The following is a 16,642-nucleotide window of genomic DNA, read 5'->3' on the forward strand; positions in this document are numbered from 1 at the left end:
ATGATTACAAGTGTAATATGAATTTCATGTCTTGCAAAAAAGTTCCCACTGGTACTTTTTGAGATACGGTAGACCATGTCATCAAAATAGCAACGCCCCCATAGTGTTACGGAAGCAGACCAAACAAGAGAGGTAAGTGATAAATATAACAATGTTTATTATCAGCAGAGCGTTGTGGATAAGATGACGTGCAGAACCGGGTAAGTATAAACAATCCAAGTATGATATTCGTTGACTAGAGATGAATACTGAAGACAGATCCTTTTCCTTTCCAGGAACGACGGGAGGAGGACTCCGACCCACACACACACACACACACACCGTTGGTGATAGACGAACAGGCTTATGGCTGACCACAGCTGACTGGAACAGAGAACAGACTTCGTACTGGAATAGATGGGACAACAGGTAAGTTTCAACAGGTAAATAGCAAGGTAAGTATGTCTTTGAGGTTTGTGAACTCGACAGAGAAACACAATGAGTCCGCTTCGTGCAAACGAGCCCGGACACTGAGTGAGGTGTGTGGTGTGCTTATATGTGGTGCTGGTGATTGGATTCAGGTGCGTCTGATTAGTAATCAGGTGACTGTGATCGTTGAGTGAGTGAGGGAGTAGAACCTGGCCAATCCGTGACATTACCCCCCTCCCCAGGGCCCGCTCCTGAGGGCCGAGGCCTCCGACGTCGTGGTGGTCTACCTCGTCCTCGAGGGGCTGGACATTCAGGATGGTTACGATGGAATTCCTCCATGAGGGCTGGATCTAGAATGTCAACTCTGGGTACCCACGACCTCTCCTCTGGTCCGTAGCCTTCCCAGTCGACGAGATACTCAAGACTACCACCACGACGTCGGGACAGAAGGATTTCTCGGACCGAGTAGATGGATCCCTCTTCCAGGACCAAGGGGGGAGGGGGTTCCTCTTCCTGACCAGGTTCTGTGGAGGGAATCACAGGTGGGTGAAAGGGTTTTAGTAATGAGACGTGAAATGTGGGGTGGATACGGTACTGTGGTGGTAATTGGAGTCTGTAGGTGACGGGGTTGACCTGTTCCACGATGGTGAAGGGGCCAACAAACCTGGGACTCAATTTCTTCGAGGGCAGGCGCAGACGGATGTCTCTTGTGGAGAGCCAGACTTTCTGCCCAGGAGTGTATGTGGGACCAGGAATCCTCTTCTTATCGGCAGTGGACTTGGTTCTGCGCACTGCCCTTTGAAGATGATGGTGAGCCTCGTCCCAGACTCTCTCGCTCTCCCGGAACCAGTAATCCACTGCGGGCACCTGTGATGGTTCGCCATTCCAGGGGAAGAGAGGTGGTTGGAAGCCGAGCACACACTGGAATGGCGTGAGTCCTGTGGTGGGTTGCCGCAGTGAATTTTGGGCGTATTCTGCCCAACCCAGGAACTGGTTCCAGGAGTCCTGGTGACCATGACAGAATGTCCGGAGGAACCGCCCCACCTCCTGGATTTTCCTCTCCGTCTGCCCGTTGGTCTCAGGGTGGTATCCAGAGGAGAGGCTAACGGTCACACCTAGGAGTTTGAGAAAAGACTTCCACACCCGTGAAATAAACTGTGGACCCCTGTCTGAGACGATGTCTTCCGGAATGCCATAGTACCTAAAGACTTTGTTGAAGAGCAGTTCGGCAGACTCTAGGGCTGTGGGAAGACCTTTCAGAGGTATCAGTCGGCAGAATTTTGAAAATCGATCAACTATAACAAAGATGCAGGTGTTACCGTCAGATGAGGGGAGATCTGTCATGAAGTCAACTCCCAGGTGTGACCAGGGGCGGTTCGGCACAGGCAAGGGATGGAGTTTCCCAGCAGGCAGATGACGTGGACTCTTGGACATTGCACACTCCTTACATCCCTGGACATACCTCCTCACATCCCTTGCCATGTGCGGCCACCAGAAGCGGTCCGTCAGCAGCGAGAGAGTGTTGTTGGCCCCTGGATGTCCAGTGCCCAGAGAGGTATGTGTTGAATGGATTAGATCTACCCGCTGGGTCCTAGGGATGAATCTGCGACCAGGTGGACAGCCCGGCGGAGATCTGGGTTCCGGAGTGGCGACAGCTGGCGGGTTGGTCCATTCAATGGGTTGAACGATGATGTTTTCGGGGATTATGGTCGTGGGTGTGTCAGGCAAGTCGTGAGAATCATGGATGCGAGACAGAGCATCAGCTCGGGTATTCTTGGATCCTGGCCGGTAGGTTATGGTGAAGTTGAATCGGGAAAAGAACAGGGACCATCTTGCCTGACGGGGACAGAGCCGTTTGGCGTCTCGGAGGTACTGTAGGTTCTTGTGATCTGTTATCACCTGGAACGTGTGGTTAGATCCCTCTAACCAATGTCGCCACTCCTCCAGAGCGAGCTTGATGGCAAGGAGCTCGCGGTTGCCGATGTCATAGTTCCTCTCCGCAGGGCTGAGCTTCCGGGAATAGTAGGCACAGGGATGAAGCAATGGAGGAGTACCGTGATGTTGTGACAGAATCCCTCCCACGCCGGTGGTAGATGCGTCCACCTCTACCACGAAAGGGAGATCAGGGTCAGGATGGGTTAGAAGAGGTGCCTGTGTAAATGCTTCCTTGAGGTTATGGAAGGCTGCGGCCGAGTCAGGGTTCCAGAGTAGAGTTCGTGGTTTTCCTTTGAGTAGACTGGTAAGTGGAGCAGTGATGATGCTGTAGTTCTTGATAAACCGGCGGTAGAAATTGGCAAAACCTAAGAATCGTTGAAGCTCTTTGATAGTGGTGGGTTCTGGCCAGGATACAACTGCAGATACCTTCCTCTCGTCCATACGGACCCCCTTCTGGTCGATGACGTATCCAAGGAAGTGTACTGCTGATAGGTGAAATGAACATTTTTCCGCCTTGAGATACAGGTGATGATCCCGTAATCTTTGAAGGACCTCCGCAACGTGGAGGCGATGTTCGGCCTCACTCCGGGAGTAAATCAGGATATCGTCTATGTAGACAACGACAAAGTGGTGCAGAAACTCCCGGAGTACCTCGTGAATGAAGTTCTGAAATACGGAGGGGGCGTTGACCAAACCATAGGGCATGACCAAATACTCGTAGTGGCCAGTAGGGGTCACGAAGGCAGTCTTCCACTCGTCCCCCTCACGTATCCTCACGAGGTTGTACGCGCTGCGGAGGTCCAACTTCGTAAACACTCTGGCAGTGCGTAGTTGTTCGAGGGCCACAGGGACGAGAGGAAGGGGATACCGGAACTTGATGGTGCCTTGATTGAGTATGCGGTAATCGATACATGGCCGCAGCCCTCCATCCTTCTTTGCCACGAAGAAAAAACTGGATGCTGCGGGTGATGTTGATGGTCGGATATAACCCTGATCGAGAGCCTCCTGTATGTACTCCTCCATTGCCTTGGTCTCCGGAAGCGACAGCGGGTAGATCTTACCTCTGGGCATTGGAGCATCCGGAACTAGGTCAATGGCACAGTCCCATGGCCGATGTGGAGGTAGCTGGGAAGCTCTCTTGGGGCAGAAGACGTCTTGAAACGACGAGTAAATGGCAGGAATCTGGACTGACTGCTTCTCAACAGGACTTTCGACGGAGGTGACGTTGACAGGTAGTAACTTGTGTCTAGGACGTGGAAGATCTGGGAAACATTGGTTGGTACATTCTTCTCCCCATTTTGTCACCTCTCCTGTGCCCCAAGAGAGGATGGGATCATGCTTCACCAGCCACGGGCGCCCCAAGATGATGTCCATAGTAGCTCCCTCCAGAACCAGAAACTGAATCTCTTCACGGTGCAAAACTCCAATCTGTAGGATGATGGGTTCACTTTTCCGGTGAATACGGGTCCGTGAGCTGATCCGGTTAGTTATCGGTTGAATCTGGTAGATGGTGGTTGAGGCTTGGGTGCGTAGCTGGAGCTGGCGACAGAGGGTGTTAGAGATGAAGTTTCCCGCTGACCCGGAGTCGATGAGGGCTGCGACTGTAACACAGGAAGTGTGGGTGGTTAACTGAACATTGGTAGTCAGAGGATGCATGTTATCCAATTCAGAACGTATTACACTCACCAAAGATCGTATAGGACGCAGAGGACAGTTGAGTCGAACGTGTCCCGCAGCCCCACAGTACATGCAAAGACCCCGGGTCAGCCTTCTCTGTCGCTCAGCTGCAGAGATTTTTCCTGATTCCAGGATCATTGGTTCTGGTTCTGGAGGGCTGGCGGATGTAACTGGTCGGAGGAGTGCAGTAGTGGCGGACTGGTCTTGGTAGGATTTTAGACGATCTGAACAACGAAGTGATTGCTGAATGAACTTCTCCAATCCCATGGAATCGTCCAAAGCAGCTAACTGCATCCGGAGATTGGGTTCTAGGCCGAGCCGGTACGTGGTCAGTAACGATCGTTCATTCCATCCGCTGGCAGCGGCCAAAGTGCGGAAACGCAGGGAGTAATCTTGTGTAGTCATACTTCCCTGCTTTAGATGATACAATTGCTCTCCTGCGGATACTTCTGCATCAGAACGTCCGAAAACCTCTTTAAAATGAGCGACGAAAGCCTGGATCGAATGGGTTGCCGGCCCGGCCTGCTGATATAACGTGTCCGCCCATTTGAGAGCTGGTCCGGTAAGCAGAGACGTGATGAAGGCTATTTTCGAAGAATCTGTGGGATAGAGAGCAGGTTGCATTGTGAATATCAATGAACATTGTAACAGAAATCCGCTGCACTCCTCCGCCCCGCCAGAGTAGGGCGCTGGTCGGGCCATGGGACTGGAAGGGACGTTCACGGGAGCCGAAGAAGTGCTGGGTGCCGGTGGTGCGGTGGGATGAGCTGAAGTTGGAATGGTGGCATGACTAGCCAACAAAACCTTCCTGAGCGAGTCCACCAGCTCTTGAAACGGGTCCCGAGTGCTCATGCTGATACTGTGTTGGTCCGGGCTAACTGTTACGGAAGCAGACCAAACAAGAGAGGTAAGTGATAAATATAACAATGTTTATTATCAGCAGAGCGTTGTGGATAAGATGACGTGCAGAACCGGGTAAGTATAAACAGTCCAAGTATGATATTCGTTGACTAGAGATGAATACTGAAGACAGATCCTTTTCCTTTCCAGGAACGACGGGAGGAGGACTCCGACCCACACACACACACCGTTGGTGATAGACGAACAGGCTTATGGCTGACCACAGCTGACTGGAACAGAGAACAGACTTCGTACTGGAATAGATGGGACAACAGGTAAGTTTCAACAGGTAAATAGCAAGGTAAGTATGTCTTTGAGGTTTGTGAACTCGACAGAGAAACACAATGAGTCCGCTTCGTGCAAACGAGCCCGGACACTGAGTGAGGTGTGTGGTGTGCTTATATGTGGTGCTGGTGATTGGATTCAGGTGCGTCTGATTAGTAATCAGGTGACTGTGATCGTTGAGTGAGTGAGGGAGTAGAACCTGGCCAATCCGTGACACATAGTCCTAAATATGTATGAAACTAATATAAATAATATAAATCTTACATGGGTTTTCTACTGCATATTTCAAGAGAGACATGATTTAGGTTATATTAAGCAAGATAAATTTCATATATCATATCTTTCTGCACATCTATTTTGTAAAAGCATGTTATAGATCTTACTGTTCATCCACGTATATGTATATTTCTTTTTTAATGTTTGATCAAAATCTCACAATTTGATCCTCTTATAAATGGCGTTGTATACTAGAGTTTTCCAGCCATTTAGTCTGCTTGAAACCCGTCCTTTCACTACCAACTGCAAGCTTGCAATTATTTTTGAGTGCAACACCCACATCTCAAAATCCAATAAACAACCTATATTCCCTCCCTACATTTTTATCTTTCTGGATAATCTGTTACACTCGAAAGCGCGTCACAATAGACATTAGCCTGGGTAGCACCATATTTAATTTTTGACAGGAAAGAAAATAAAGCTGTGAGGGATAGAAGTACAGTGCGTTTAATGGACTGTACTGTTGTTTAACAAAATACTGATCGGTTGACAAAACATCTTTCAGAAAAATAAGACAAAGATCTGTAGATAAAAAACAGTTTATGAAGGATCTAGGAAATTTATACACTGTGTGCCATTGTAAAGACAGTAAATCTATCCCTAACAGCCTCGTTTTCTTCTGCATTCAATTCAAAAAGATGTCTAACTTGACTAAAGTCTATCCACCTTTTTCTTTAACATGGAAGTGAGCCTATGGGTGAGACTTCCGGTTTATTAGCTGACATAGGGAAATAACGAAAAGTATAACAGCGTGCAGTAAACAGTAAAACTGTTTGCACTACAAACCAGTGTGCTCAAGATTAAGATAATACATTAAAATAATATGGTAAAACATGCCAATTTGCAATATCAAGCAGCAAAACAAGCTGTTTTGTACTGCTAAAAATAGATGGACTCGGATGAGACCGAAAGCCAGACCCAAACATTTACAAATGTACATTCACTCTTACGGGAAGAAAAAGTTTCATTGTGACAACATACAGTGAGGAAAAAAATATTTGATCCCCTGCTGATTTTGTACATTTGCCCACTGACAAAGAAATGATCAGTCTATAATTTCAATGGTAGGTTTATTTTAACAGTGAGAGACTGAATGGTTTAAAGAGTGAAATAAGTATTTGATCCCCTATCAATCAGTAAGCTTTCTGGCTCCCCGGTGTCTTTGGGCATGCTCCTAATCTCAGTTTGTTACCTCTATTAAAGACACCTGTCCACAGAAGCAATCAGTCAATCAGATTCCAAACTCTCCACCATGGCCAAGACCAAAGAGCTGTCAGGATGTCAGGGACAAGATTGCAGACCTACACAAGGCTGGAATGGGCTACGGACAACTGTTGAAGGTGACAACAGTTGGTGTGATTATTCGCAAATAACAAAAGAAACACAAAATAACGGTCAATCTCCCTCGGTCTGGGGCTCCATGCAAGATCTCACCTCGTGGAGTTTCAGTGATCATGAGAATGGTGAGGAATAAGCCCAGAACTTCACAGGAGGATCTTGTCAATGATTTCAAGGCAGCTTGGACCATATTCACCAAGAAAACAAGTGGTAACACACTATGCCATGAAGGACTGAAATCCTGCATCGCACGCAAGGTCCCACGTTCAAGAAAGCACATGTACAGGCCCATCTGAAGTTTGCCAATGAACATCTAAATGATTCAGAGGAGAACTAGGTGAAATCGAGTTCTTTGGCATCAACTCAACTCGCCGTGTTTGGAGTAAGAGGAAAGTTGCCTATGAAGAACACCATCCCCACCGTCAAACATGGAGGTGGAAACATTATGGTTTGGGGGTGTTTTTCTGCTAAGGGGACAGGACAACTGCACCGCATCAAAGGGACGATGGATGGAGCCATGTGCCATCAAATATTGGATGAGAACCTCCTTCTCCTAGCCAGGGCATTGAAAATGGGTCGTGGATGGGTATTCCAGCATGACAATGACCCAAAACACACGGCCAAGGCAACAAAAGAGTGGCTCAAGAAGAAGCACATTAAGGTCCTGAAGTGGCCTAACCAGTCTCCAGACCTTAATCCCATAGAAAATCTGTAGAGGGAGCTGAAGGTTTGAGTTGCCAAAAGTCAGCCTCAAAAACTTAATGACTTGGAGAGGATCTGCAAAAAGGAGTGGTACAAAATCCCTTCTGAGATGTGTGCAAACCGGGTGGCCAACTACAAGAAACGTCTGACCTCCGTGATTGCCAACAAGGGTTTTGCTAAGTCAAGGGCAAGTTTTCAGAGGTGTTAAAAATGTATTTCACTCATTAAAATGCAAATCAATTTATAACTTTTTTGTTATTCTGTCTCTCACTGTTCAAATAAACCTCCGTTAAAATTATAGACTATAGAATTTTTTTCCCTTACTGTATTGTACTAGGATGCAAATCTAAAAATGGGCTTCAAGTAATCAATTCAAAATGTTGAAATATAAGAGTCAGAACAGTTGGGAATGCTTTCCTAAAGGGAAATGCAGTGTTCCACAGCATTTGCTGTAAGATTAAGCATTTGGGATTAGTTATCAGACTGGCTGGCCAGCTGGTCCCCAGCCTGACCAGATGAAACGTGCCCAAAATCCTTCTAAAAACATTAAAACAGACCAGCTTAACTAGCTTGGCCAAGCTGGGAGACTAACTAACCACCTTAGGCTGGGATTTTCAGCTGGGCTAAATCAGTGCAGTTAATTACTAGGAGCAACAGACTAATGTCTAACGCCTTTTATCGACCTTGAATATGTATGTGGACAATAAAGAGGAAGAGTTCAGATCATCACATCAAGACTGAACGGCTCTCATCTTGCATGCTTTGAGGCCAGGATTTTCTCACAGTATCAAACACCCAACCATCTGGGACATAATGAAAAGTGAACTCACCGATGGGTGACATCTCTGGGACGCTGGCTGAGTATGGGCCCTCCAGGAACCTTGGCTCATTGTCATTGATGTCCTGTACTTTGATAATAAACTCCGACTCGGGTTCTAAGGGTCTGCCCGTGAGCACGTCCACAGCCTGCGCTCTCAGTGTGTAATAAGGCTTCTCTTCTCGGTCCAGGCTCCTTAAGGCATGGATGTCTCCAGTGCTTGGCTCGATAGTGAAAATCGAGCCAACTCCTTCACCTGAGAGTGTGTACTTCACCATACTATCTCCCTTATCCAGGTCAGAGTGAAGCTGAAATGCGAAAAGCGACAATGAGAAATCTCACTGGGAACTGGTGAGTAAATACTCATTACTGTAAGTCACCTGTAAACATATGCAAATACATACAAATACAAAAACAAAAACCAGAGACATTTGTGTTACAAGACATAATCATTTATAAAACAACAAATCTGGCATATCCAATGAGACTATGACTATTTATTTTAATCCATTTACTTACAGTAAATCAAATCCTACAGTATTTCAGTCTCTGATCATGTGACTGCATGTTGGCTAACAGTGTGGTTGGAATATTACCCATACAGTTTGAGGATGTCCAAAGAGGATTGATGTGGATAACTCTCAGTTATTTATTTTCTGTTAGCAGCTCAACAACATTGATTTATTTACAGCACAGATATTCTTCAGCTGAAAATATAATGGCTTTACTTGAGATTTTATGACATTCTCTTTTCAGAAAAGACATAAAACTGCTAAATAAAATATTACAAAACATAAGGACCCTAGGATTATAAAGTGTTGCAGGAAACTATTATCTTTTCAACTCAGAGGACATTCTTCAGATGGAGTGAACTGAGGTTGACTGGAAAGGAAGGATTAAGTTCGAAGTTCTAGAATTAATACTATGAATAGAAAAAAAAATAAATCACTGATGTATGCATGTGATCCACAATGATCAAATGGAGGAGCATCTCTGTACAGCTAAATCCTGTCATCCTGCCAAGTGACTAATAAAATAATACATTAAATAGGCTACAACAGACCATCAAATAATTCACTTTAGCAGATAGCAGATAATCCATGAGCTACAACCCAGCCTTGATAGAGCTAATCTGTGTCGAGATATTTATATCCCTAAACTTTTATGAATGCCAATGAGGCCAGTAAAATAAAAATACACCATCCTAGATTAGTGACCTCCACTGGATGTATAGCAGTGCGTGGTCTTACAAAATGTGTTTAGAGGTATGGAGGATGCTTAGTGTTGACAGTAAAATACCAAGAAAAAAAAGGCAAGGCTCTCAAGAAGAGTTATTTTCTACTGAAAAGGTCATACTTGAAAAGAAAATGTGACAGTGGGGTAATATATCCTCACTGCAAAGGGCAAATAAGAAGTGTAACTTGCTTCACATGGAAAAATAAAGACAAAAAGAAAACTTGCAGAAATGTTTGATAAAAGTGCATTGGTAATTTCGTCAGCATTAAAGAAAATGTAAGCAATTCCCTGACTGTTAGACATGAAAATGGTTCATTTGAAATCACAATTTGTATTTCAGAGGACAATTGTTGGTGTATCTGCAATAATAATTGTAATTTATTAGCAAAATAACTGTAATAACTCTGCAAAGCGTTCAAATTAGAATCCAATTAAAGGCTTCCTTGTGACAACATATGAAACATTATGTATTTGACCACAACCTGCAAATAGGCTGTTTAGATTGTATAAATTTGAGTGGTATGGTAAAGCAATCTATTTTTTTCGTCACACTTTTATTTTTTACTGAGAAAGAAAGGATTGTTTAACTAAGCACCCCATGTTTTCTTCAAATATTGTTGCAGGTGATAGACAGTCAGACTGACATTTGTTCAAACTGACCCATTAATTTTTAAACAAGATATCACTGAATTGAGAGTAGCTATAGCCTATAATGTGCAAAGCACACAGTGAAAGAATTACTTCTTTCCTCACAGTGGATTTTTCTTGCTTACTCTAATTAGAGTTTTCCTGTCATGTAACTTTGATGTAACATTTTGTGATGCCACTTTAATTGTGGTGGCAGCTCAAACACTATATGATGGAATGTGTTATAATTTCCCATGATGCCACCTCTGATCACAGTCTCCCCTAAGAAATCATTACAGTTATGACAGGTGTGAAGCCACAATTGCAAAGTTTGAAGTGTTAGATCTAATGAAAATGCATTGGGATCTACTACCTGAAGTTTGCAGTGTGTTAGGCATAACACGCAAACTAACCAGGTGTGTTCACACTGGGCATGTCTAACCTATTAGAACCCTGGAGTAATTGCTCTGTTGTAGTCTTTAAGTTTAACAGAACATTTTATGTATGTAAATTAGTTAATGTGACTAATTATATTGAATGAATTATATATACAGAATAGGGATGTGCATCTCCATAACTGAAGCCAATGCGATACGCATATCGATACTAGCAATCGTAAAGCTAATAAATTGTTTTTTAACAATGCAAATATGTTAGAAACGATGCATCGTGATACAAATACCAACTTGTATCTGATGCACATTTTTTAAATTGATGTTTTGCATTGTTAACTTTTTTTTTTTGCCAATGCACAGATGTGAATCAGTGAGTCTTACCATCCCTAATACAGCCATATAGACAGGATTTGATGTCCTTTTTTAAATTAAGTATTTAGTCAAAAGCCGCTGCTTATCACAACATTTTGATTAGAATGTTTATATATTTGTTTGAAGTATACTCTCACCCTAATTGACATTCCGATCATTTTGTGGCAGATAAATGGGGTTGTAAATATAAAATAAATTCTATTAACTTGAGCTGGCTAAACATATTGAATTCCAGATGAACTACAATGTTTATTTTAACAAACTTGATTCTTAAAATCAAGCCATACTGCAAAACAAGTCATACTTTACCCGAGTTTGCAGTCCAAACTGCATGTGATGAAACACAAAGGTCATCTTTTGTTTTAAAGTGCTTTTCTGCACACATACAAAGTTACCAGTGTTACCAGATCTGATTTTGTTTATTTTTAGTGAATCAAAAACATACAGCATCACAAACAAATGACTCTTTTGAGCAGATTCTTTTAACACAAAAAAGAAGTTTGACGGATCCTTCACTGAATAAACTCATTGAATCCGTCAGAGAATATAGTCCCATATTTACAGTATATACAATTTTAGAGCTTTTCCTAACTCTTTCACAGTAGTTCAAAATATAACATGATGAGATTTTGCCCTTAGCCAAAGCTTTTTGCTCTGGAACAAATAATGAGACAAATGACTGCCCATTAGATTTACTCAAAGCTAATTGTATCTCATGAGACATCAGAGCCAGCGGCAAATTCCAGAAGATTTGGTCGAGGTAAGGCTGCTCTCTGCGGGTTCATGAGTGCTGAACGGCCACTGATGCCCTGGAGCTCCCATCTCCGAAAACATTGAATTTTTTAAAATAGATGTTATCTTTATTAACAAACCACATAATTGAAGTCTAATCAAGTACATTCTCGCCTTAAAAAAAAAGTATTACAATATGTCACAAAAGTTAATACACCCCTCACATTTCAGCAACCATTTTAGTATATCTTCTCAAAGGGCAATACTATAGAAATGAAACTTGGATATATTTTAGAGTAGTCAATGTGCAGCTTGTATGGCAGTATAGATTTATTGTCCCCTGAAAATTACTCAACATACAGCCATTATTGTCTAAATAGCTGGCAACAAAAGTGAATACACCCGAAGTGAACTTGTCCACAGGTTGTTGCTGGGATCCTCTTGCAATTCTCACGGAGCTGATAGATGTTAGACATATGGTGCTTCTCCACCTTTACTGGTTCAGTGTTCAGGTCTGGAGAAATACTTGGCTACCCCATCACCTTCACCTTCAGCTTCCTCAGCAAGGCAGTTGTCATCTTGGTGGTGTGTTTGGGATCGTTGTCATGATGGAAACCTACCTTTCGGCCTAGTTTCTGAAGGGAAGGCATCATGTTCTGCTTCAGTATGTACAATATATTATGGAATCCATGTTTCCCTCAGTGAACTGCAGCTCCCCAGTACCAGCAACACTCATGCAGCCCCAGTCCATGATGATACCACCACCATGCTTGACTGTAGGCAAGACACAATTTTCTTGGTACTCCTCACCAGGGCATTGCCACACATCCTGGACACCATCTCAGCCAAACAAGTTTATCTTATAGTTTCATCAGACCACAGGACATGGTTCAGTAATTCATGCTCTTGGACAGGTTGTCTTCAGCAAACTGTTTGCGGGCTTTCTTGTGAGTCAGCTTCAGATGAGGCAACCTTCTGGGACGACGCCTATGCAAACCGACTTGTTGTAGCATGCAGCATATGGTCTGAGCACTAACAAGCTGACCTTCAACTTCTACAACCTTTAAATGCTGGCAGCACTCATGCATCTGTTTTTTGAAGCCAGGTTCTGCACCTTACGCACAGAACGAGTGCTCAACTTCGTTGATCAACCCTTGCAAGGCCTGTTCTGAATGGAACCCATCTTTGAAAATATCTGTATGACCCTGACCACTGTAGTGTAACTCGGATTCAGGGTGTTACTGAACCTCTAAAAGCCTTGGCCATCTTTGTGGAGAGCGACAATTCTAATTCTCAAATACTCAGAGAGTTCTTTGCCATGAGATGCCATGTTGTTCCAGTGGTCAGTTTGAGAGAATTGTACTTAAAGCACCCAGTTTTAACTGCTCTAATAAAAGATACACAACTTTGTATGGTCCTGTCAAGCAGACAAAAACATAAACATAATGAATAGGACATGTGGCTTTGCATGGTTAAACAATTAACATACTGCTGTTATCCCTAATGGCTGTATGTTGAGTTATTTTCAGAGGACAGTAAATCTATAGTGCTAAGTTGCACACTGAAATAGTACTCTAAAATAGAGTCAAAGTTTCATTTCTATAGTATTGTCCCTTGAGAAGATATACTAAATGGTTGCTGAAATGTGAGGGGTGTACTCACGTTTGTGAAATACCATATTTCTAAAATTACAGTGGATATGGGCGTCCGTCATGACATTCGCTGTGAGAAATACCACAAGTTGAGTAATACAAACTAAAATATTGCACTCCTCTCAGCCAACCAGAAAGAACTTTTGTATATTTATTTATTTATTCAGTATTAGCTTGTTTTTTTATAAAAGCTATCTATGTCTCTCAGTGTGTGAATATGCAGATTCATCCTGCCTTATTACATGGTTCTACATCTTTAGCAATTGTTAAAAAAATGATAAAATAACAGTCATGATAACATGTCAAAAACTGTTTACAATTACTCTTTAAATAGCATCCTGCTCATTTGATGCCAACATGAGCATCATCCATGCAATTCATAAGTAGCCTGTAAGCAATATTCTTCCAGTGACCTGAGTTAAAGGAGGTTATAGCCAACAAACTCTATTTATAGTGCAGGCTAACATGTTTGTTTGCAATTAAAGCTTTATTCGCTCTTGCTACTGCAGCTCTTGGGGTTATATAAATCAGAGGTTACAGGCAACGCTCGACTGTGTCATTTGACTGAGCTTGAGTGAAAAAGAGTGAGTTGTTTTTCAGTGTGTTACAGCAACAGAAGTAGAAGTGGCATGTGGTTGAGAACTCGCTTGTGACAAGCCCTCGTCTCCCAATGTACATCCGCACAGACAGCGCTCAGTTAGACCACACTGATTGCACTGGCATTGACTGCAGACTATTCAATTTAGCCCTGATCCCATTTAAGATGAAGGTGCTCAATCCCAACCTCCTTTGTAGAGGACCTTGATATTGAATTTTCAGCCTGGGATACAATATGGAGCCCTTTTAACCTCTTCCCTCCGCTGTGAATACTAATTAAATGTTTTCAGATTATAATATCCACATTTCTATGTTTGACATGTAACAGTTTTGGTGGATCAGAACATGTCACACAGACAGAAAGATGACGGTGAGTCCACTGACATCAGATATATCATATATGGCCTAATTCATGGATTCTGAAAATGTTTTATTAGCATGCGCTCAGTCGCTACACTTTAATGCATTTCTCTGATGCTTTGAATAAATTACTTTTGGAGAGCACCTCACATTATTCGCTGCTATTGCAAATCTGCGGCTATCAACGTCTGTACATATGCATCTGAATGTATAAAAAGGTATGTATGTATGAATATGCAACACTTTCTGCTAATTCCAATGAGCTGCAAAATACATTTTTTTTTCTTGTTATGTGTTACCACTTCTTACATTCTCTATTGGAACATGGTTGCTCAACTCATGAACCATGTTATGTGGTACATATAATATTTAGTTTCAAGCAGCTGGTCATGAACAAAGAAGGGAAGATAAAAGAAAAACTACAAGCTCTAGTCAAGTTCAAGCCTTTGAACACCCGGACAGTTTTATTCCCAATCTATTCTCAATACCTTTGACCCTAAACATCGGCTCAGAGAATCAATATCATCTTACCTTTCCAACATACTGCGGATCAGATCCCATGTACTCCTCCAGAACAAAGAACTGGTTCCACACCCATCCTCTCTTGACTCTGTGAACTCCCATCATGCCATGTTTCCTATGTGCCATCAAGTTCCTGTGCTGCTCCTTCCCCATCCTGCTCTGGGATGAAGAGTGGAGGGGAGAAACAAAGCTTTTGTCTAAGAGGCACCAGAGGAACAGCAGCAGGCAGTTCCCCATGAGCATTGGAACAGCCTTTAGGTGCAAAGATGGATACGAGTGACTTTTATGGTGACGGCAAAGGAGCGATGAATCCAGTATGAAGAACTCCACAAAGCCTGGGCGGCATGGAACAACTAACATCCATGGATTTCCTGGGGCGCTTGAAATTTTAGCGAACCACCTGCAGGAGAAAAGAAGTAACGGCACTTTAAATCAATGAGATTATGAGGATTTGTAGAGGTGTCTGGGTATCATGTTGGCATGCAATGAAAGCAGAAGACAACCACACTGTCTGTTATGTTTTCATCTTTGCAGTGTAAATCTTTGTCTGTTCAGCTATAACGTAATCTCAGTTGAAGGGCTTTGCAAATACTGAGCAAATTGGCTCACTCAAGTTCGTTTAGCACATTTAGCACTGGGAGGTTTGAGAAACAAGCATGTTAAAGAAACTGCAAGAACGAGGGAGTTTGGCAAGAGTTGAACAACTGTTGGCAGACCTCCAGGAGAATGGTGGATGTGCAATTCTGTGCTCATTTTCAGTGCATTAGTCTTGAAAATGAGGTGGTCCCACTTGAATAGGAGGGTTGTTTTTGACCTGGCAACACAGATGGTATGTCACACGAAGCAAAAGCTAGTCCAGATGCTGAGGGTCACAAATCAGACAACTTTCCTCTTAATCACCCTTTAAATGGAGACAACCTGTATAATTATGTACAAGAGGGTCATCCATCACTGTTGTACCAAGTGTTATGAGAATTAAGGTGGTATATCAAACCAAAAGCTTTACAGTTTTGATTGTGTAGCAGATGGAAAATTTTATGTTAATTAATACAGTAGTATGACTGGAGGTAACTAATGAGGCCATGTAAGGCAAAAAAAAAAAAAAACTTTAAACAACATAGGAGATTCCCAGCTGGTTCTAAAGTTACTGGGTGAATGGGTGAATCAGTGACTCAGTAAGAGGCTGGAGTAAAAGTAACAGAGCTTATTTATTACTGTAATATAAATACACAGTAGAATTATTCTCAAATCAGAAATAAGCTACATGAGACCCATGTGAGACAGAATAAAAAATCACTATGGTATTCATTGAGTATACAATATATATCTTATTTAGGGGCTACTGGAAATGATACAGCACTTCCACCACCACCCGCTTAAAATAAAGCCACAATTAAATAGTAGTCTTTATTGACTTTTTCTGCAGGTTGCACTTAGTAGTCAATTAGCTGTTCTAGAGATTCACTCAAAAACACTATTTCATGACTCATTCATGAATGAAATGACTGTCAAGTAAGTTACTCAAACATTCCCTCAAAACAATTATTTCAAAAACACTGACAGACAAGAACAGACCAAAGACCAAAGTCGTCTCCAATGTTATGTGAAACTCAACAGAGAGTACAGTCTAGCTGAGTATCTGGTCTCAGTCAGGAATATAACACACAGACATTTACTGACCAAATACAGACTGAGTGACCACCAGCTAGCCATAGAAAGAGGACGACATAAAAAGACGTGGTTACCTAAAGAAGAGCGAATCTGTAACGAATGTAGATCAGGAGCAGTTGAGACAGAGGAACACTTTCTCC

The 16,642-nt window shown here is 42.8% G+C and overlaps 1 protein-coding gene across 3 annotated transcripts in view; it reads right to left on the reverse strand.

Moving 5' to 3' along the window:
* Positions 1 to 15,220, reverse strand: part of cdh12a (cadherin 12a) — a 56,831-nt gene extending 41,611 nt beyond the window's left edge. For all 3 annotated transcript variants that reach the window (XM_073848181.1, XM_073848180.1, XM_073848179.1), the window contains exons 1-2: positions 14,841 to 15,220; positions 8,352 to 8,646 (exon numbers count right to left, since the gene is read on the reverse strand). In XM_073848181.1, coding sequence (XP_073704282.1) covers positions 8,352 to 8,646; positions 14,841 to 15,191 — 646 coding nt within the window. In that variant the 5' untranslated portion in view covers positions 15,192 to 15,220. The remainder of the gene's footprint in view (positions 1 to 8,351; positions 8,647 to 14,840) is intronic.
* Positions 15,221 to 16,642: the final 1,422 nt, after the last annotated feature.

The sequence above is a fragment of the Garra rufa genome, chromosome 10, assembly GCF_049309525.1.
Source record: "Garra rufa chromosome 10, GarRuf1.0, whole genome shotgun sequence".
Taxonomy (NCBI): Eukaryota; Metazoa; Chordata; class Actinopteri; order Cypriniformes; family Cyprinidae; genus Garra; species Garra rufa.